The sequence below is a fragment of the Schistocerca cancellata genome, chromosome 5, assembly GCF_023864275.1.
Source record: "Schistocerca cancellata isolate TAMUIC-IGC-003103 chromosome 5, iqSchCanc2.1, whole genome shotgun sequence".
NCBI lineage: Eukaryota > Metazoa > Arthropoda > Insecta > Orthoptera > Acrididae > Schistocerca > Schistocerca cancellata.
In genome coordinates, this window is record NC_064630.1 from 18,939,759 (window position 1) to 18,964,076 (window position 24,318).

A 24,318-nucleotide genomic window follows, 5' to 3' on the forward strand; every position below is an offset into this window, starting at 1 on the left:
AATAAAATTTCAATAGTAATGTGTTGTAAAAGAATGTAAAAGCTAAAAATATAATTGCAATACTGATTCATGCAAAGGGAAAGTAGGATTGTAATGATGTAAAACTTGGAGGGAAGTCCCTCCACAACGGAACTAGCTCTGCGCGAATAGAAAAGGTGGATTTGGTGGCCAAACTGCAAGGTTCCTGCATGGCATGAGTCAGTTGGTGGCTAGCAGGCAATGGGCGCTTATCTTGTGAATGAAAGAGGTGAGAAGAACCGCAAGATCATATAATATGGCCTCAATGCAGAAGTAATGCGACTTATTATTCATGGCATACTTTGGTTTGCTCTGAACTACGAAAATCTGACACTAAGAAGAGAATTTTCAGAGCTCTTCAAACAAGAAGAGCGAAGGATACATTTACTGCCCATTTTTAAATAGCACAGGAGATCGACACTGCCACCACCTTCATTTCACATTAGCAGTTGGGTACTGTATAATTGCATAGACAAGTTACATGGTTTCATTTTCAATAATAATATTGAGTTCTGGAAACTTTGTGCTGAGCCACTGTATCTGGTACTTAGTCATTTACCTAGACAGAGTCCTATCTCACGTGCTACAATGAATCCGAGTATCCTGTTTTATTGAAGTGAAAAGCAATTCATTTAACTTTGCCTAATTAGGCTGGCAGCTGTTTCTTTTTAAGTAATTACAGTTTGCTTGATTACTAATAGAATCTTGGTTTGAATCCTGTTGGTTCTGCTATTGTTTCCTCTCAATGACAATCTTTCCAGAATCAGAAAATAGTCTGATACATTTCCATTACAAACAGTCACAGTCACAAAAATTCTGTCACAGGAGCAACATTACTGGTAATCTGCAAATTTAGTAGTAGCCAATAGTGTTATACCATGTTTGGACACGGTTCTGTACAAGTGTGAAATGTGGACAATAGGGAACACATAAATGGAATGAGTAAAACTTCTTGCAATGTTGTGTTACAGGAAAATGTTGAAATGAGATGAGCTGATCAACTAAGAAATATAAAGTCCTGCAGTGAGAAAATGAGAACTAACACCTTATCAAGAATGAATCTAAGAAACAGATTGACTGGACATGTCACAAAATGAGGCTTTGTTGAAAAATGTATCCAAAGGGATGGTGGATGGTGAAAGGAAAGAATCTCGGGGACAGGCCTAGACATCAATGCATAAATGAGACTGCTGGTACAGTAATATAAGACGCAGCAGCAGTGTTGAAATGAAGAGGATAACTGGTAAGCAAAAGGACTAGAGAACTACAATGATTATTGAAACAATAAAACTGATTTGGGTTTAAGGCTTCCATTCAGTCCCTTGTTGACCAGTCAGGTATGGTAACTGAAGACAGCAAAACGAAAGCCAAAGTTTAAAATTTCACAATCAAGAAATTGTTCACACAGGAGAATTATGCAAATATACTGTCATTTGACCATCAGACAGACTCCAGTACGGATGACACAGTAGTAAGCATCCCTGGCACAGAGAAACTACTGAAAGATTTGACAGAAAATAAATCACGAGGTGGAGATGGAATCCCATTCCAGTTTTACAAAGAATACTCTACAGCACATTGGCCCCTTACCTTGCCTACATTTATAGTGAAACTCTCACCCAGCACAAAGCCCCAAGCAACTGTAAAAAGTGTGGGTGACTCCAGGATACAAAAAGGGTAAAAGAACGGACCCGCAAAATTACAGACCAGTGTCCCTAATTTCGGTTTCCTGCAGGACCTTTGAATATATTCTCAGTTCCAATATAATAAACTTTCTTGAGACAGAAGCTTATGTCTACAAATCAGCACGATTTTAGAAAGCATTGCTCATGCTAAACTCAGTTTGCCCTTTTCTCACACGACACACTGTGAGCACGGATGAAGGGCAACCGGCAGATTGCATATTTCTACATTTCTGTAAAGCATTTGATACAATGCCCCATTGCAGGCTGTTAATGAAGGTACGAGCATATAGAATAAGTTCAAAATATGTGAGCGGCTTGAAGGCTTCGTAAGTAATAGAATCCTGTATGTTGTCCTCAATGGCGAATGTTCATCAGAGACAAGAGTAACATCAGGAGTGCTCTGACTATACACATATATTATTTGGCGGGCAGGGTGGGCAGCAATCTGCAGTCATTTGCTGATGATGTTGTGTACGGTAAGGTGTCGAAGTTGACTGAAGGAAGATACAAGAAGACTTAGACGAGATTTACCGTCAGTGTGATGAATGGCAGCTAGCCTTTAAAACAACTAAACTCTGCCCGAACAGGCCACGAAGGCCCAACCCTTAACGTAGAAAAATGTAAGTTAATGTGAATTAGTAGGAAGAACAAACCTGTAATGTTTGGATACATACTACAGCGTCCAGCTTGACACGATCAAGTTGTTTAAATATTTCAGCATAACACTTCAAAATGATATGCAATGGGATGAAAATGTGGGAACTGTCGTAGGGAAGGCAGATGGTTGACTTCAGTTAATGGGAGAATTTTAGGAAAGAGTGGTTCACCTGTACAGGAGACCACATATACGATACTGTTGTGACCTATTCTTGAGTAATGTTAGAGTGATTGGGATCCATACCAGGTCAAATTGAAAGAAGACATCAAAGTAATTCAGAGGCAGGCTGCTAGATTTGTTATCGGTACGTTTGAAAAATATGTAAGTGTTACGGAGATGCTTCGGGAACTCAAATGGGAATCCCTGGAGGGAAGGCAACATTCTTTCAGGGAAACACTATCGAGAAAATTGAGAGAACTGGCATTTGAAGCTGACTGCTGAACGATTCTACTGCCACCAACATACATTGCAAGTAAGGACCATGAAAATAAGATACGAGAAATTAGGGCCCAGACAGTTGTTTTTTTACTTGCTTTTTTCGCGAGGAAAGGAAATGACTAGTGGTGGTACAGGGTGCCCTCTGCCGTACACCGTACAGTGGCTTGAGGAGCGTCTGTGTTGACTTAAATGTAGATGTAGATTTATCCTCAATATGTATTGTATTCCATCCTAGGCATTCAATCAACACAGTTTGTATCTTAGTTATTCTGGTGAATATAAACCTGCGAGGACATACGTCTGCTATTTCCCGTTAAGTCCAAAGTCAAAATACCATATTCTCCCCTCCCTACCCTGCTATCCCTCCCCCCTCCCCATCCCACGCCTCTTCTTTACCCCAAACACCCACCCCCGTTACCAGCTAGACTGAAGCTCACATCAGACACAATCAGGCCTTAGTGCCCAGAGAGAGTGGCCATGTGTGTCTGAGTAGTTGTTGTGTGAATGTGTGAGTTTTCTACTTCTGAAGAAATACTTTGTCGAAAAGCTAAAACATATAGAGCCCTCTTTCTCATTGTGCCTTTCTTTCACTCAACACCACCTCAGCATAGTGAGTAGCAATCTAACCCTTCCACATTTTGTTATTACACCCCGGACTTTCCAATGTTTAACTGAGAGGGACGAATAGAAAGCCATGAAGCAAGCTGAAAAGCATTATGGGAGAGAGCAATACGGTTTCAGAACAGGGGTTGGCATAAGAGATGCTATAGATTTACTATGAGCCCTAGGGAAGAGGTTCACTTAAAAAGAATGGGAAAATTTATGCAATTTTTACCGATTTGGAAAAAGCTTTTAATAAGGTGATGTGGGACAGACACATGTTTGTACTAAGAAAACACCACATTGATCAATGAGAAAGCATAAAGCCAGTCCGAATAAGTAGAGAACTAAGAGAGGGAATAGGAACAGGAAATAGAGTTACACGAGGATGTTGCCTCTGAACTATGCTGTTTAACATGTACCTGGAAGAGACAATGGGACATGGATGGAACGAGAGGAATATGTGTAGAAGGCAATAGGGTGAAGTGCATATGGTTTGCTGATCACATACTGGTGGTGGCGGAGTCCAACCAAGCGCTTAGGAAATTTTATAACGGAGAACCTAAAATGTCACACAATCATAAGACTGAAAAACAGTGACAGCCATGGAAGCATTCAACAAAAAGAGGAAATTGCTATACAATGGCCTCACTAAATAAAAATCTGAGAAAATGACTGACCAAATGCTATACCGTATTTACTCGAATCTAAGCCACACTCGATTCTAAGCCGCACCTGAAAAATGAGACTCGAAATCAAGGAAAAAAAAATTTCCCGAATCTAAGCTGCACCTGAAATTAGGGACTCTAAATTCAAGGGGGAGAGAAAAGTTTTAGGCCACACCTTTAAATCGAAACAAAGTTGGTCCATTGTAATATGAGACACAATTTAGGTCGAATGAATGACGATACAGCTACAGTTGTTTGGTTCGATTCGTAAGCTTAGCAGTTAAGCTTTACACCAGGTAGCCATTGCTATGTGTCAGGTGCTCCGTCCGTATTTATACGGGTACCCTTTCTTTTCCACGTGCTTCGCTTGGTTTGAATTGATTGCTTAATTTTCTTTGATCTGATAAGTGCCGTTCTCTTTGTTATAGGTGTTTATGTCACTCAAAGCTGAAGATGCATTACTGTACTGTGTCATGCATTGTTTGTCGCATTCTGATAATGAGTGTTTATGGCCTGTCGCCGCTCGCGGCATGGCTAGCTTTTGTGCGTGCTACCGCCGCTTACAATTAAAAAAAAAAAAGAGAGAGGAATTGCCTTCTTAGCGAAACAATGGCAAGAGACTGCTATTTGTTGTTACTTACACTGCTGCTTTCTTTGATAATGATCAACAAGAACCAAATAATAGACTGCGTATGATTGAAGATGTTCTGAATGAGTGTTTAGCGAAAAATTTTCTCCGTTTGAAAATCTTTGCAGATGCCTCTTTAGCACATTACATTCCGCACAGAAATTAGTCATCTTAGATTTAAAAATCTAGTCAATTGCCATGCTTCATTTCTGACTATCACTATTATACATAAGAATAATACGAATATATATATGACATGATATGTATATTCTTCCGCGTTTGCTGTTGTCTCACTCTAGTTTCGTAGTTGATTAGGCAGACAGAACTTAAATGAGATAGCAGCAAACACGAAAGAATACATGGCAAAATGTTTATATTCATATTATTCTTATGGTGAAGAGAATACTGCATGTGATTCACAATTCTAACAATCTTGCCAGTCGGATTTTCATAGTACATTGAAATGCTGCAACATTCGAAGATGAACAATACGGAATTTGTATGTATTTTGATGGATAATGTATGAAAATGCAGTGGTCGAAACTTGAGGCGGAGGAAAAAATGCTCGTCTTCCACCTTTTTTTTTTTTAATTTATTTACTGACACAGAGGTTTTGGCGCCAGTATTTATCTTTGTGCCTGCAAAGCATGCCTGTGTAGCACTACATATATTCGACGGCAGAAGTTAGTTGTGGCGGCACCTACCAACATTTTTCAGAACTTCCGCTTACTTTGCACTCGATTATAAGCCGCAGGCGGTTTTTTGCATTACAAAAATCGGAAAAAAGTGTGGCTTAGATTCGAGTAAATACGGTACATGGAGCACAGTTTAATATGATACAGAGACCTGGACACAGTAAAAAATGTGGAAAGAAGGTTATAGATACTGAAAATATGGGTATGGAGGATATTAGAGTACATAAGTTGGGAAACCGGGGTGAGGAGCGAGGTGATATTGAGAAGAATTTGGCACAATATGGAAAAAGAAAATAATGGGTACACCAAATTTAGAGACATGGCAAAAATCAATTGGTTACTATTTTTATTGTTATTATCGTTTTAGTAGACTGTATTGTTGCTGGGAGTTATATGTGACCAGTTAGTCATCCACATAATTTTTCTCTAAAGAAACTGTTGTCACTGGCTTTCTCTGACAAAACATTGTTACAAATTGTAATGTAGCACTTCTATGTCTTTGAGTGAAGCGGACATAACTGTAATGACAGAGCATATGATAATAATGAAAGAAATAACAACTGGTGGGGTCAAAAAATATGTCTCTGATAAATTGTTCACTATTAATCTACATCTCTTTTATGTTAGCAAGCCAGCCTAGTAGTGTTGATAATATAAAATGTATTTTGGAGGACTTCATGTTCCAGTAATTTGTTATGAGTAGTTGCTTTGATACAATAATTTAAATTTATATGTACATATGGTCGTGCTGCACCCCCACCCCCTCCATCCCCATAATACCACAAATAAATAGCACCAATAGAAGTATTCAGAGATCTTGCGTATAATTACATGGCAGCTTACTAATCAGTGAGGTGCATATATTATAGAACACTCTTTAATGGAGTTTTTTCAATTGGTGATTTAGAGGCAGCTATAAACTGAAACGATGTCAACTGCTCTACTTTCAAACATGCCGATTGACAGTGTTGCATATTTAAAAATTTTGGGTACCTTCTGAACACCTATTTATGCTTCCAGTGCGGAAAACTTACTATCCCACACAGCAGTAGGCTGGTTGATTTTTAGGCTGGAGATTAAACACTAACACACATCTATCAATTGTTCAGTTACTTCTCTCTATTTAATTGCATGTTTTTGAAATCACACTTACTTAAAATTCTAATGTGTCTGTAGGGGGAATTAATTTTTAATACATAATTTTTAAATTGGCTTGGTGGTTGTGTTTCCAGCTCCACATGAAGCTGATCTGCTCATTATGTGGAAACCCATGTCAAAATCATTGTTTTGTCTAACATTCATCACTGGTGGACAAACTGAAACAGGGTTATCTCAGTTTCCTGAGCACATTTGCAGCCAGGACCTACTGGAATAAGCAGCTGTTGTTTTTCACAACTGCAGACATTAAGGACAACAAGAGCAATTTGCACACCCATGCCATTCCATACCAATACACATTTCTGCAAGCAAATGGATGACACTGCTGTCAGTTGGCATCACATTATACCCTGAGCAAGATTGCAGAATTTAGTTTGTGTGTGTGTGTGTGTGTCTTTGGAAAAATAGCAGCCAATAAATCAAAGGCCTGGTGTTTGCCTGGCCATGATGTGGCACAGATGAATAGTGAAATTCTGTACGACCCACTGAAGTGTCTGAACATCAATGCTGTTGATGACCTCCTGAATGGCTTTTTTCAGCTCATCAATGGTTTTGGGGTTATTGCCGTACACCTTGTTTGTAATACAGCCCCATAGAAAGTTGTCACATTTGTTCAGATGCGAAGAATATGGCGGCCAATTGAGGTCCATGCCAGTGGCCTCTGGGTACCCCAGAGCCAGAATGGGGTTGCCAAAGTGCTTCTCCAGGACATCAAACACTCTCCTGCCTTGATGGAGTCGATCTCTGTCTTCCGTGAACCACATCTTGTCGAAATCAGGTTACCCGGATAATGGGAATGAAATCGTTATCCAAAACCTTCACATACCATTCGTGCCATCAAGGAATATCGCACCAATTATTCTGTGACTGGACACTGTATACCACAGTCACCCGTTGAGGGGGAAGAGACTTCTAAATCACAAAATGCGGATTCCCGGTCCCCAAATGCGCCAATTTTGCTCATTGACAAACCCATCCAAATGAAAGTGGGCTTTGTTGCTAAACCAAGATATGCATGCATATACTAATACCCATCATGCCAAGCGGTCAACCAGTGTAAACATCCTAACGCAAACCTTTCAGAAGTTATGAAAATTTTATTTCATTAACTTCAATAATTGTACCCTGTATAATATTATTAATACTATGACAAAGTGTGTAAAAAGTTCTCACAGCATAACGAGTATTTCCCCTTTTTTAATTAAAATTTGTCACTTATCTTTGGTTCTGAAAGAACCACTAGTATGTGACATGTCATTTAACCAAACCAATTATTTCTCTCTTACCGAGGAGATAAACCATACGCATTACGGGCATTAACACATGCTCCTTGTGAAACCAGCAGCTTTACAATGTCTATATTATTACTTTCCACAGCTTCATGCAAAGCAGTAGTATTTCCTGCACCAGTTGCATTCACAGCAGCTCCAGCCTTTACCAGCAACTCTGTTATGGTAAAATTTCCTGATTGCACAGCTTCATGCTAAAAAAAATAAAGAGAGACCACTGAATACGCAAACTATAGGACAAAATATAATGTAAGGACAACAAAATACTTAAGTGAGTAATGCAACTGCTTTTAATGGTTCTTCATTTTTCTATGGAACATGATTATTGAAAACTATAATATTTTTTTCAACTGTTGAACAGTTTGTTCCATCATCTTTCGGGCATGCACTCGGGACAGCGACAAGAATTGTCGCTGTCCCGAGTGCACACCCGAAAGATGATGGAACATTATGTCCGCCGGGAAAACTTCAAGAATCATGTTGAACAGTTTGTCAGCAACCCTGTAAGTATCAGAACATTCAATAACTGAACCCCTTGGAGTATAAGTACTGTAACTCACATCATTCTCACTTCAAGATATTTAATGTTTTACTAGAGTTGTTACAGAAAACTCAACAGTACTTTTACACCATTTTTTTACAAATATGTTCTAAATAATAGTTTTTTCTAATTCGATTTAACAATTTTAATAAATTTTATCCAGTCATAGATGTGATATAAAGGCAAAAATGAAGTTACACCACTAGGATGTAAACAAGTAAATGATTTTATTTTATTTTTTAAATTACATGAACAGGTGGAATGCCACACTTATTCCATGCTCTTCTTCTTCTCTTTTGTAACTGTGCATGGTGCTGTGCACAGCTTTCCTTGAGGTGTGTTAGACATAGGAACTGTGTGTCCTTTTTTAGCTCTCAGCTTACAGTTGAACTTCCAAGTCCGCGTAAAATGTTTGCTAGAACAAGAATGTGAATGGATCACTCTTTTGGTACTGAATCCACTGCATCTTGAGCCATGACAGTGGATTTTTTTCAGTGTCAGTTTTCCTTTTGTTGGTTGACTTCAACAAGTTTTCCACAGACAAGAAGCAACTGTTTGTCAATACAGTCACATAAAAGAGATTTACTTTCCTTGACTTGGCGATAATATTGTACCAGTCATACGGGCAAATTGTTTGTTGTGTATTGCTGCAGTTTTCTATTATTGTTTGTTGTGTCTTGCTGCAGTTTTCTATTATTGTTTGTTGTGTCCTGCTGCAGTTTTCTATTAAGACAGAACTGTAATCGCAGGTGAGATGGGAGTGGTCACTTGTCATGAACTTTTGGTCTATGATTTCAACATTATTCTTATCACTTAGAACTAATTTCATCAATAATTTATAACTCTGATGACATGCTTTATATTGGTAAAAGCATCCAAAAAGAAGAAACTATTAATTTTGATGTATGGTAAAAATCTAATGAGAAAATATGAAACAGTCACCAACACTGGACGACTTTGAAAGTTATGGAAATTATTCATTGCTGGATCCATTATAGTCCCAAATAAATGGTTCCCTGGTGCTGTCTTTATCATTAAACTAATGCTGAATCACAGTGAACACAATTCAAACAATGAAACAAATGAAGTCCTATTACTTCAACAGTCAAAAGATCAAAGATCCACAGCAAATTGCAAGAACTCAAAACAATAGCAGGCAGAGTGGTGTTAACTCCCAACTACACTGTTTCACAGACACGTCTCTGCTTACATCAGAAACCTGTGCTGCTACTTATGTGAGTTACAAATTACACTATTTTTTTTTTGTTAACAAAATACCACTTGCCAAACATGATCTCTTTCTAAAAAATAATGGAAATTGGAGTTACGGTCCTTAGGCTTTAAGGGACTTTATTAGATATGAAATCATTTCCAACAGGCAAACTGAACAATTTCACAAGACTGAAGAACACCACTAAGAACACAAAATAATGGTGCAAAGTCTGTGTGGGAACTGTTTATGAATGGTACTTTGGGGAGTGGCATGAGAGGGTGTGGAGAGGGGCAGTCAAGAAAAGATTCCTAAACAAATGGTCCTATGAACATATCTTGAATTAAGCATTGTTACTGAGTTACATGAAACAACACTACAGGATGGACACTGACCACGTCACAAAAGGTGGCCCAGCCACTTCATTCACTAAACAGATGATGTCTTTAAACATAAACAATTGCCAGATAACACAAATAACAAAGAGAAAGAACCTGATAGCACCTGATTACAAGATCGGTGATTAACTTCCACATCCAATCATTTTGTTTAGCTGTTTATGAGTACAACTATGAAAAACAGGGCAGACATGTCAAATCTGTAGTAAGGAAGGTGAACAGAAGACATGTTTGTTGGCAGGATCGTGGGGAAATATGGAGCATCTACAAAGGAATTTACACCTAAGGTGATAGTGTAACCAATTCTACAAGTACTGCTCCAGCATTGGAATCTCAATCAAGAATGTATGACAGCAGGCGTCAAATGAATCTGATGCCTGCTAGAATCATAATATGTCAATAAAGCCCATGTGTGGGCTATGTCATATGTTCATTCCCCCTCACACCTTATGCCAATAGGTTAAGGAAAAAACTGCCAATATTTGTACGAAATATCTTCATAATGCACAACATGTCAGGTTGTGAAGTACGCAAATCAAAGACAAAGATATCAGACCTGAGAAATTCACATGTGAAGATGACAGAAAAAACTGACAAAACCATTTATTTAGTTATGCCTGGGTCCTGTTGAAAACCTGCACCAGCATTACTGGTTTGCTGCTGAAAGTAACGCCATAAGCGAAATCCAGTTTAGCATGAGATTACAAAGGCCAATGCACTGGATCCTCTATGTCCCTCCCACTGTCTTCACAAGATGTTCAAAAATTAATGTACATCCAAAGTGAAGTGCCCAGGGGTTCCATCATCAAGTATGAACACCAAGGAACTGTGTTTTCCTAGAGGAAAATTTTCTGGTGGTACAACAACATGTCACTCAGAAAGCTAAGGTATGTTTGTTCGTAAATAATTAATTTATTTTTAGTACTTTTGAAAATTTTCACTGACAATGTTATGTAATGAAGGCAACTAGAGCATAACAAATACAGAAACTTTAGTAACAATGTTTTTATAAATTTTTGGTAAATTATCATTTACTAGCTTACTGCTTCACACGCAACTGCACAATAATTACAACAAAAATAACTTTATAAACATATTAGGCATACTGAAAAATTAATGTATTAAAGACAAGTTTCTTTTTCTGTGCAATTCTGATAAAGCCGATTTGTCATGTTGACTGTTAAACAGCTTTCTTCAATTTAGTTCACAAATTGCAACCGCTTCTAACCTTTTGACAATAGTTAAGGTCAGCATGGTCTTTTCTGAATGTACTTATTATTATTATTATTATTATTATTATTATTATTATTATTATTATGGGATTAATTAATACAGGTATAAATTAATAACAATAGTTTGTTGTATTCCTGTTATCTACTGCCAAGCCTTGCGATGCTCCATTATTCCGTTGATGTGGTCATTCCAAAAATGTCACGGTTTCCTGCATTTACGTCTGACAGGTTGTTTCCGTTCAAATATTTTTTTGGCCGTCAATGATCTGGCACTCTCAACCCATGTCCATAGACTTTCTTTCAATTCTCTCTATCAGTGTTTCATCCACCTTCATTCGAGCTCTCACTTCCGTCATTAGTTTTCTTTTCGATTCTTGATATTTTGGCACTCTTTCATAAATAATCCATTTCCACGGCTGTTATTATTCTTTTCAGGTCGCACTGCCCCATAGAATAGAACAGATTCAATCACTACCCTACCCACTCTTTTCTTATAATTATTAGAGATGTCCTTGTCCCACCAAAAAGAACTAATACACCCTATTACTTTTCTGCTTTTTTGTATAGGGTCATTCCATGTCAATTCAACCAATTTGAGAAAATGTTCCAGCTGATAGTGTCAGATTTGGCTGAAATTTAGCACACCAATGCTACTAAGTGTGGAACACTCATGTACAAAATGTTAAGTTCCCCTGCCAATTAGTTCCAGAATTATGGCATGTGAAAGAAGGTGGCGTGACCCAGAAATTGCAACCCGCATCTGGCAATCTATCTTCAGACCCAACTTCAGGTCTTAATAACTTTGGAACTATTCCACAGAGTCCAGTGAAATTGTTACAACCCAGTAACATCCACTTAGAGAACACACACTATGAATCAAAACACCACCAACATATTTCTGAGGGAAAAATAAAAAATTCCAAAATGTGATTAAAAAATGTAATATGTTAAAAGGTACATATTGTAGGTGCCCTCTATGCCAAATATAATTCACTCAAAAAGGTTTTTTTTTTTTAAGCTTAATGTGGCCTACACATACACAGAACTCATCTTGCCCATATCAGTCACACAAACAGAGTTACATGCACACAAAAATACAAAAATTTTGAAAATTACCTGAAAAACATGGATTTTCTAAGTGTGGTAGCACAAAAGGGACAAGTGATATCCAAGACAAATTTCAAACACTGCATAAGTAGACCATAATATAATAAGTGGCAAAATTTCAACTTGTTATTGCAAGGCATTTGTGTACAATAAAAGTTGACAGAGATATATTTGGTTACATTTCTTTTAACACAATTTAGCAAGTAATAGTGATGATGCAGACAGCTTGTTTCGGATAAAGCTGCAGCAATTGTTGGGAACCATTAGGCAACAGAAAGTTAAACAATGGTAGTTTTCAGGGACAGAATGAGTCATTGTTAAGCAGGAACAACAAAGGAATCAAGCAACAATTACAGGTTACTCATGTTTTTAAGATTCTAGTTCAGACTGGTCAATACTGTCGTGGAAAGTAAGTATGGAGCCAGAAGAGTGTACTAGTGTTGCTTTTGTCCAAACAAGTTGCAGTATGTAGAATTCAAGTAGGTTTATCATCTTTTTTCAATCTTCGGCCAAAATGGGAAGTGCAAGGGGGCACAAACAATGTTTGTGTATGTGAGACTAATCAAAATGCTAAGCTGATGTTTGCTGCTATAAAGGATTCTGGTCTGGATTGCAAAGGTGCTATGAAGCTGTTAGTGTGTGACATCAGTTCCTACCAGTGCATGATACACAGGTGTGAAAAGTGTCCTGGTACGGCAAATCTTGCAGAACACATGAATAATAAACTATATGGTGAACTCCTTGTGGATGACGATGAACTTGTTTCTTATACACAACGGACACACATGGATCACACAAGTCTTGAAACAAAGCAAAGTACAGTTGAAGATTTTGTTGAAATGCATTGTTGTCAAAAAACAGACAAATTGACCACACACAGCTTCACAGCAACAGCACAACTGGCTTATCTCCAGTTTTGTAAGGATAATTTGAAACAATATGAAATTGGTAATACTAGACTTTTCTGAAAATTATGCATTTATAGTTCAAGATGCCATCCAACGATATCATTGGAACAACAGTCAAGCGACTCTCCAGCCATTTGTGATTTACTATAGAGGTGAATCAGGTGATGTGTCTGTCATGAACCTGTGCGTTTTTAGTGACTGTTTAATTCATGATGCCATTGCAGTTCATGGCCACATTCGCACTATCATGGCATATGTGAAAAACAAGCTGCCTCACATACATTTTGCAAAATACTTCAGTGATGGGGCAGCTAGTCAGTACAAAAACTGTAAAAATCTCAAAAATTTATGCATGCATTAGCATGATTTTCAGATTCACGCGGAATGGAATTTTTTCGCAACAACTCATGGTAAAAATGTACGTGATGGTATTGGTGCTACCATTTAATGCATGGTATCGCGAGCTAGTCTGCAGCACCCCACAGAAGGTCACATTCTAACACCTCTTCAATTATTTACCTGGGTACAGAAAATATCTCTGGCATACAATCATTCTATGTTTCGAAAGATGAGGTGAAATCAGTCAAAGAGTTGCTAAAAAGCAGACTAGAACACGTTGAAACTGTTGCAGGCACAAGGAGCCATCATCACTTCTCTCCAGTGGACTCTGACAATGTGCAGATGAGCAGACTGTCCGGTTATAACTATAGGTTCATGCACAATATGTGCCTTCACAGTGTATCTGACTCATGATTCAGAAGCAAAAGCAGCAACATACAACCAGGTTGCTATGTTATTGCTGTTTATGATGACAAATGGTACTTAGGATATGTTGCAGAGTGCTGTGAAGCAGAAGGTGATGTATTTTTTAACTTCATGGCATCAGCAGGACCAGCAAGATCATTTCGTTGGCCACGTTTGGCAGACAGGTGTCGGATTCCTTTTGAACATATTCTTATGACAGTTCCAGTTCCTACCACAGTGTCAGGAAGACAGTACAATTTGTCACTCAATGTACAGAGTACAGTAGCTAAAGTGTGGGAGAACTTCTGTTCGAACCACAATCGACTGGTTTTTAGCAGTTAAGGTGCAGTAAACATTAATGATAGGTTGTGTTAATCTGTCGATATGTTGTTGCTTAGTGATTAAACAGTTGTGGGAGAGGATAAGAAGAGGCAGAACAGTTTACGATATGTTTTTACAAAATTGTGTTGTGGAACAATGGCCACATCACCAAATACATCTGTCAACTTCCATTGTACACAAATGTTTTGCAATAACATGCTGAAATTTTGAGATATATATCATTATGGTCTACTTATGCAGTGTGTGAAATTTGGCTTTGATACCACTTGTCCCTTTTGTGCTACCACACTTCGAAAATCCATGGTTTTTAGGTACTTTTTCAAATTTTTGTATTTTTGTATGCATGTAACTCAGTTTTTGTGACTGATATGGGCATGATGAGTTCTGTGTGTGTTTAGGCCACATTAAGCTTACCACAAAAAATTTATACCCTTTTTGAGTGAATTATATTTGGCATTGAGGGCACCTACAATATGTACCTTTTAACATAATTACATTTTTTTAATCACATTTTGGAATTTTTTATTTTCCCTCAGAAATATGTTGTTGGTGTTTTGATTCATGGAGTGTGTTCTCTAAATGGATGTTACTGGGTTGTAAAAATTTCACTGGACTCTGTGGAATAATTCCAAAGTTATTAAGACCTGAAGTTGGGTCTGAAGATAGATTGCCAGATGCGGGTTGCAATTTCCGGGTCACGCCACATTCTTTCACAAGTCATAATTCTGGAAATAATTGGCAGGGGAAACAAATACTTTGTACACGAGTGTTCCACACATGGTAGAATTAGTGTACTGAATTTCAGTCAAATCTGAGGCTATGAGCTGGAGCCTTTGGTTGAACTGACGTGGAATGACCCTATACTGAATTTTTTTATGTAGTACCTGGTCCATTTTTGTCAATGTATGTCCATAGATATTTAATTTGTTCCAGTATCTGTTTCATAATTGCTCTGTCACTGATATGCACTTCAAATTTAGTGTCACTATTCACTATCAGATATTTGATTTCTGTCAGACTCATTTGCAGACCTCATTTATCATACTCCTGATATAAACGCCATATTGTGAACTCAAGATCGAATTCATCTTTTGCTAGAACAGCTCAATCATCAGCAAAACTTAATGAAAACAGCTGTACATCATTAATAATAATTCCCATTTCTCCACAGCCACCTCCTGAGAGCCACTTATACATATACACTGAACAAGATGGCTGACATACTGCAATCTTGTCTCAGCCCTTTTGTGACATTAATAGGTGCTGATAATTTTGTCTCTCTTTTAATCGATACCTTATTATCTCTGTACATTTCAATATTAATCTGTAAAAGATAGTCATCCATATCCAAATCTTTCAGAGCTTGCCAGAGTTTTGCTATATGAATCGTGTCTAAGGCTTTAGTTAAATCTACAAAGACAATGTGAAACTCCTTCCCTACTGCTACAAATTTCTCCACTAGCTGTTGTAAAATAAAGAGGTTATCTGTACAAGATCTGTTCTGTCTGAACCCACTCTGGTCTTCTCCAATATGGTGTCAAACATTTTGTCATATTTTCTCATACATAATTTTGCCAAATAAGTGGCTCATTGTGCACACTGATGGCTCTGTAGCAATTACTGTCTCTCCTATGTTCCTTCTTGAATATGGAGACTATATACGATCTTTTCCAATCTGATGGAACTTCAATCTGTTGACAGCAGTTGTTTATAAGGTGTATTCTTTTCTGCAAATGGTGTCTTCCAGCTTTCAATAATTACACAGGAATTATTTCCAGGACCTGGTGACTGGCCATTCTTCATTTTATCTAATGCACTGTGTACCTCCTCTATAGTGATGATCGCATTTCGAACTGTTTGTTCACTCCTGCCTTCTTCGTCTCTAATGTACTGCAGTCTGTCTTCAGTTAGAAGAGCCACATAATGCTTTTTTCCATTCGCTTAAATGAATTAAATTGTCTACAGCTTTGTTTACTGGTGTTTTCTTCATACCAGTGATTGTTATCCACATTTCTGCCATCTGTGATCCACCTATTAAACTCTCAGTCTGGATGTATTTCTGTTCCCACATCTAGTTCTTTTTTAATTTAATCCTGTTCCTTAGTCCTGATTTACTGTCTTGCAATTTTGTCTATCTTGAGGTGATTTAGTTGATAACCATTTTTTGTATAAATTTTCCTTTTCCAAAAGCAAACACTGGCATCTGACTTCCATGGAGGATCATATTTGTCTACCCCTTTACTCTCACAGTCCCCAGTACCTCTACAGCAATTTTCCTTATTGCTTGTTTAATATTCTCGTATTCCCTTTCAACATTCTCATCTTCTGGCATCATGTTTTGTTCACACTCCAAATCTTTGTTGAATATATCCTTCACGCTGAACTGCTTTAGGAGAAAAATCTTATACTGTGTCGTTCCAGTTTTTCGTCACTGCACTGGATAGTCACCTGTCCAGTTTTTTATGGTTTTCTTCCAAACAGGTATGTCATCTTTGATAAAATTATATAGTAATCAGATCCACTACTGGCTCCCCGCATGGCTCTACAGTCTTGAACTACCATTTTAGATCTCTGCTTACTAATGATGTAATCAATTAAGATTTCTGTTGTAATGAGGATCTTTCCCATGTATATCTGGTAATATATTTATGTGAAAAACGTCTGTTCAAAGTTCTTAAGCTACACTGGTTACAGAATTCTATAAGACATTCTCCAGAACTATTAACAACACTTTCTCTGTATCTTCCTAGCACTACAACATTTACCTGCGAGCCCACTCTTGCATTAAAATCTCCTGCTATTATTGCTTCTCGGTGGCTCTTAACTTCGTTGAGTAGGTGGTCTAATTTCTGCTAGAAATGACCTTTGGTTCGCAGTGGCATATCAACATTCAGTGCATATACTCCTGTTATAGCCATTTCAATTCCATATAACTTAACGGTAACAAGTGACAATTCTTTTTGATAAAAATTTGTTGTCCTGGATGTAAGTGGTCAGAGTTTTGAGTTTTGTTAGTTCTTATGGTGACATTTCCACATTCATTAACACATATTTATTCATATCTAACACACAAGTCGAATGCAAATTTTCATACATGTACACTCCTGGAAATTGAAATAAGAACACCGTGAATTCATTGTCCCAGGAAGGGGAAACTTTATTGACACATTCCTGGGGTCAGATACATCACATGATCACACTGACAGAACCACAGGCACATAGACACAGGCAACAGAGCATGCACAATGCCGGCACTAGTACAGTGTATATCCACCTTTCGCAGCAATGCAGGCTGCTATTCTCCCATGGAGACGATCGTAGAGATGCTGGATGTAGTCCTGTGGAACGGCTTGCCATGCCATTTCCACCTGGCGCCTCAGTTGGACCAGTGTTCGTGCTGGACGTGCAGACCGCGTGAGACGATGCTTCATCCAGTCCCAAACATGCTCAATGGGGAACAGATCCGGAGATCTTGCTGGCCAGGGTTGTTGACTTACACCTTCTAGAGCACGTTGGGTGGCACGGGATACATGCGGATGTGCATTGTCCTCTTGGAACAGCAAGTTCCCTTGCCGGTCTAGGAATGGTAGAACGATGGGTTCGATGACGGTTTGGATGTACCGTGCACTATTCAGTGTCCCCTCGACGATCACCAGTGGTGTACGGCCAGTGTAGGAGATCGCTCCCCACACCATGATGCCGGGTGTTGGCCCTGTGTGCCTCGGTCGTATGCAGTCCTGATTGTGGCGCTTACCTGCACGGCGCCAAACACGCATACGACCATCATTGGCACCAAGGCAGAAGCGACTCTCATCGCTGAAGACGACACGTCTCCATTCGTCCCTCCATTCACGCCTGTCGTGACACCACTGGAGGCGGGCTGCACGATGTTGGGGCACGAGCGGAAGACGGCCCACCGGTGTGCGGGACCGTAGCCCAGCTTCATGGAGACGGTTGCAAATGGTCCTCGCCGATACCCCAGGAGCAACAGTGTCCCTAATTTGCTGGGAAGTGGTGGTGCGGTCCCCTACGGCACTGCGTAGGATCCTACGGTCTTGGCGTGCAGCCGTGCGTCGCTGCGGTCCGGTCCCAGGTCGACGGGCACGTGCACCTTCCGCCGACCACTGGCGACAACATCGATGTACTGTGGAGACCTCACGCCCCACGTGTTGAGCAATTCGGCGGTACGTCCACCCGGCCTTCCGCATGCCCACTATACGCCCTCGCTCAAAGTCCGTCAACTGCACATACGGTTCACGTCCACGCTGTCGCGGCATGCTACCAGTGTTAAAGACTGCGATGGAGCTCCGTATGCCACGGCAAACTGGCTAACACTGACGGCGGCGATGCACAAATGCTGCGCAGCTAGCGTCATTCGACGGCCAACACCGCGGTTCCTGGTGTGTCCGCTGTGCCGTGCGTGTGATCATTGCTTGTACAGCCCTCTCGCAGTGTCCGGAGCAAGTATGGTGGGTCTGACACACCGGTGTCAATGTGTTCTTTTTTCCATTTCCAGGAGTGTAGTTTTAAAAATTCTTAAGTAGTTTTTTAATAATAATTTTTAAAAATCTTTCAAATTTCCCAAAACTCTAAACATTTTTTTTTTTTTCTGACTGAGATACCAAACATAAAATTTCGTTGCATAGGTAACATGACTGCCTTCATAGTGACACATTTTTTCTAAAAACTTTGCATCTATTATTTCAATGCCTTGGGTTGAAATTTCAAAAAATTTCTCCTTAACTGATGCCTACATTATAGATTATAAAAAGATAGATTACTCCTAACCATATAGGGGAGACTTTGAGCCACAGACAGACACACCAAAAAGAATGCTAAACATGGGAGTTTTAGGCCAGAAGAACTTCTAAAGTACACAAAACACACACACAGTTACATGACCACTGAGGCCAGACATGTGTGGGTCGTTTCAGAAGAAAGCCTTTTGGCCAAAAGCTCACATGTTTACCATTCTCACCAGTGTGACTGTCTGCTGCTCAACATCTCCTCTATATAGTGAGCAGCAATCTATACTTTCCTTAATACTGTCATTATTCTGTCATGTATTTTCCATTGTTTAAAACAGTTTTATGAAAATTTTCAACACCTATTTTAGCCCCTTAGGGTTGAATTTCCAAAAACACTGAAAAAGAAGTCAAGTACTAATTTTCATAGATGTAGCTTTAAAAGTGCTTTAGTAGTTCTTTAATAATGATTTTATTTCCAAAATAATTTTCACCCACTACTTCACCCACTTAGGGGTTGAATTTCCAAACAATGCTGAAACACGTATCCATCATTTCTGATCAAGAATCCAAATACCAATTTTTGTAGTTCTAGCATCAAAACTACCTTAATAGTGACATGTTTACAAGAATGTTTCATGGTCTATTTCACCAACTTAGGGTAGGGAATTTCTAAAAATCCCTTCTTAAGTGAAGCCTACACTATAGGGTCAGCACTCTCTCCACATTTCAAGTTATTGTCCTTAGCCGTTTGGGCAGGGCGATGATGAGTCAGTGAATCAGTCAGGACATTTCGTTTTACATATAGAGATAAAATACTAGCAGCATATTATGAATCTATCATGTTACAGAGTATGCAATAAAGTCTTAAAATGTTTTTCAGTTGAATAACATGTAGGGTTTTCACTTACCAGTGGTGTCCAACCAGCAAAATCCTTTGTGTTTGGATTGGCTCCTTCATCCAAAAGTGATTTCACTCGAGCAGCGTCTCCCTGTAGTAAAACATACATGCTAAACTGCATTTCTTGTTGAAGCTGTTTGTATGCTTGTAAGTCAACAACAAATGATACATTCTAAATGATGGAGCATTCTTGGAAGCAAAAACTGTACTGGAAATAAATGATAACAAACACACAAATGTGTGTTTGTCATCAAGTATGCCGAGAAAGAGGTGTACACCTGCATGCACGCTCTTTCTTACATGTGAGGCAAACTCGGGCACTAGGCGCAAGATGCATAGGTGTAAATGCATCTATATCCTTGCTGCTTCATTTGTCTCTTCTGAAGTAACGAATAATAATGCAACATGGTACACCAAATCACAAAGCATTTTCCCTCACAGCACATCTGGCTGCTATGCCACATTATTACTTTCTGATGCTCAACATTAAAATATTTCAACCCCTTGTCACTGCACATAAGGATTTCTCTGGAAGTTCTGACTGGACCAACTAAAACACATTCTTGTAAGGGCCTTATCTAGCATCATACCTGGAAATAAGGGACATCCAGCCCACAATCTTTCCAAACCCATCCTAAAGTGGCATTCCAACACCCACCAACACTACATGACATCCTGAGCCATCCCTCTGCCACTCCCGCTCTCACACCTTGCCACGGTGCTCATATCATGGAGGAAGACCAGGTGCAAGACCTGCCCAAAATATCCACCCAGAATATCCTACTCCAGTCCTGTTACAGTACTACGTTAAGCCACCAGAGGCAGGGGCACCTGTGAAAGCAGTCATGCCACATACCAGCTCTGCAGCAATTTGTGTACAGCATTTTATGTGGGGATGCCACCAATGAGCTGTTCACCAAAAAAAATGGCCACCATCAAACTGGGACCAAAAACCGAATTGACTACCCCCAGCGAACAGCTGACCAAAACGAACTTGAGATGAATGGCTAATTCACAATCCCTGTCATCTGCATCTTGCTTTTCTGAACTATGTAGATGGCAGTTATCCTTGCAACACCCCTTTAGCTTCTGAATCTTCTTGGCCTCAATCTCTGCTAAACCACTGTCCCCACACTCTCTACCCATAGTTTCCCCTTCCTCTGTCCTGTCGTGCCTTCACAATCCATGCTATCTTCATCGTGGGCCCCACCTCACCGGCTCCGGTGCCTATGTGTTGCATGCCTGTGCACCTGCACCTGTACCTGCCCCTGCCTCCCCCTCCCACATATCTATCCTCCACACCTACTGCCTTCTTCCTAGCCATTAGTTACCTTTCCCCAACCCCCCCGCCTGCTTCCCACCTCTTTCTCTCTCTACCCATCAAAACAGACACACCCCTTTCCAATCCACCAGCCAAACTGCTATCCCTACATTGTGTGTCCATCTAATATAGATCTCTCTCTCTCTCTCTCTCTCTCTCTATCTCTATTTTCATTTTCCATGTGTACTTGTCAGCAACTGAACACTTATGTAATTCAGTGAGTGGTCTCCTTTTCTCTTCAAATATTTAAATTCTAACAGAACTTTCCTTAGAATATTTATACAACACAGGTAGGTCTGCTTTTAATAAACTCTGGGCCATCTTGGCCATCTTCTTGATCTCTAACCTAGAATCAACTTTTCAGCACCTGTGATTATAATGTGTCATTCTAATTTCTTTGCAGTAGATGTTGTCAATCAAATTTTTCTTCCATAGCTGTTAGGTGTACAGAAATGTGAATTTGGGACTTTTTCGAAAAAGGGGGGCAAGAATACAAAGGTGAAGCTGTACAGAATCATATGAATAAACTTTTGTTATTGGTCAAATTACAATATGCAGTTAAATGTCGCAATTGTTTCAGTTAAAGTCTACAATAAACAAGCAAAATAAAAGAAAATTACAAAATAAATATACAACAATAAAAAATACTATATTAATACTTATCATTTATGGTATGACTGAGATAATGGATTTCATAGTAGAAGGTATAGATACAAGCAAGGATTTGAAATATCTACAGTAAATTACAAGTTCCAAATCACAGCACAGAACCTATATTTGACACCTAACATCCATATGCCATGCAGTATCACCAAGACAACAGCGGTAAGGACCTTCACAGAAACTCTCTCTCATAATCTTCCCAATGAAACCCTACATTTACCAGAATACAATACAACAAATAATACACATATGAAACACAAAAGAAACCAGCAAACCCCACAGAATGAAAAACAATGTGAAAAATATTGTACAGAAAAATTTATATAAAGACACATTAGATGGAAAAATTATGGGAATCTCTCATAAAGTGACTCCATCACCTGTCAACATAAATGTGGTGAGGCCAATCTGTTTGGCACATCGCTATCAGATGGAAAACAGCATCCACCTCTTTTCACCATTTATCATTAACAAAATTAAAAGCCACTATTTCTTCATTAGTAAAAGCTGTTGTGTTGTGTAGTGTAGTGTAGTGTAGCTGGGAGCTGATTTTCTTTAAAAGTCTGTGTACATGCAATAAGGTTTTAGTGTAGACATGGGCAACCTTTGGTGACCCACAGGCGCGATTCAAATACATACTTCAGCTCACAGGCCGCCTCGTCATGTAAAAGCAGTGCTTCTTGCACATAAACTCAAAACTAGCATCTGTGATGTTAATGTTTAGGGAGTAATGCACCAATATGAATGGCACTCCTTTCCCATCATGTCATACAAGCAAACTGTGCCTCAATACACATGCCTCTGAGAGTGCATTCATTTTGTGTTTGCCTGGAATTTCTCCAGCAGGTCAGATTGAAATCAATCGTGGACCAAATGCAGCCTGCGGGCCACCAGCTGTCCAACTGTCTGAAGTATTTTTTTGGTATTTTATCTTTTGCATTTCTTGATGACCCATGGGCTTTATTCCATTGCTTAAACTTTTAGTATCACCATTGTTAACTGCAATTGCTTTGTGTCTTCTGAATACGTGTCCATTAAATTAAGAAATAAAACTATTTACTTCATCAGCTGTTATAACTTGATTAAGTCTGTCCAAGTGGTACGGGCCCAAAAAAATATTTTCACATCAAACAAATCTCTGAATTAAGTTCAATTAGATGAAAGGTTTTTGATCAGTATACTGAAAAAAGATAAAAGATGGATTAAATGAAGTTTTGCAGCAGGCAGAAATTTGATGTAGGTAATTTTCAATTATGGAAATATCACACGAAACTGTTATGTCTACTGCTACAACAAATAGTATGTGGAATGGGCTTAACGGAATTCACTAACAGTGAACGGCAACAAATATGGTTACGTAGAAACAAAATTTATTTAATTATAAAATATATAATGCATGTATTTTCTAAAATTGATTCTTTTGTTGATTTAATTACGAAACGTCACACTGTGGTGCCATTTTGCAACATATTAGTAAAATTGAAGCATTAGTACTGTCTTTCCCCATGTTGGTGAACCAGCGGGAGATGCAAGCAAGATTTCAGAAGTTTTAGGTGGCCTGCCAGTGAAGTGTGGTTCATTTGTTTCAGTTTGGGACTTGTGAGATGAAACTAGGCAGTCTTTTGATAATTTAACAGCAAAGTTACTGAAAGAAGAGCAGTGTTGTCACTGACTGAAGAAACGATAATTACATTTGCCGCTGTTAAGGTTAATCACAAAAAGATTAAAAGGCAATGTTCTCAAAGCAATTCAAGCAAAAGCACTGAAAACAAGTAGAATGTTGAACGCTACTACCCACACATAAGGTCATTATAAAGCTGAGTGCAACAATAGATTGTTTTAGGTGCACAAGTTAGAAAACTTTTGCTACCAATTGTAATAATAATGGCTTGCTGATAGTGCTACATCAAAACACAGTTTCCAACAAAGGAATGATATTCAATGTTTAAACCACTAGAGAAGCTCAAAGTTCCTGTCCAGATAGAAGATAATTCACTTGTCTATCACGGAAGTAATTTGGTCAATCAAGTTTAATGTAGTCGTAAATGGACAATGGGCACCTTGTACAATGGAGAATACATTATAAGTACCCCGTTTGAGGTTTGTGGAGATGTGGCACAAGAAACATGTGTGTGGACTAGTTCTGGAGAATAATATCTGTCTATGAAGACCTTAGTGAAACCTGAAGCATACTGAGCAAGGGTACTCTCATCAGTGCAGATACTCCGTCCATTGATGACCAGGTTGAATGGGAGGCATTTTTTTGTGTGGAAGGGAAGGCAGCTGTCAAAATGCAGGTGCTGGTGGTTGATGGTAAGTTTAATGAGGACAGAGGTGTGGATGGAGCCATCTGAGATGAGGTGGTCAAC

At 39.0% G+C, this 24,318-nt stretch overlaps 1 protein-coding gene across 1 annotated transcript in view; it reads right to left on the bottom strand.

Annotated features, from left to right (window-relative positions):
- Positions 1 to 24,318, bottom strand: part of LOC126187966 (BRCA1-associated RING domain protein 1-like) — a 157,907-nt gene that overhangs the window by 49,679 nt on the left and 83,910 nt on the right. The window contains exons 4-5 of the mRNA XM_049929348.1: positions 19,976 to 20,056; positions 7,835 to 8,031 (exon numbers count right to left, since the gene is read on the bottom strand). Coding sequence (XP_049785305.1) covers positions 7,835 to 8,031; positions 19,976 to 20,056 — 278 coding nt within the window. The remainder of the gene's footprint in view (positions 1 to 7,834; positions 8,032 to 19,975; positions 20,057 to 24,318) is intronic.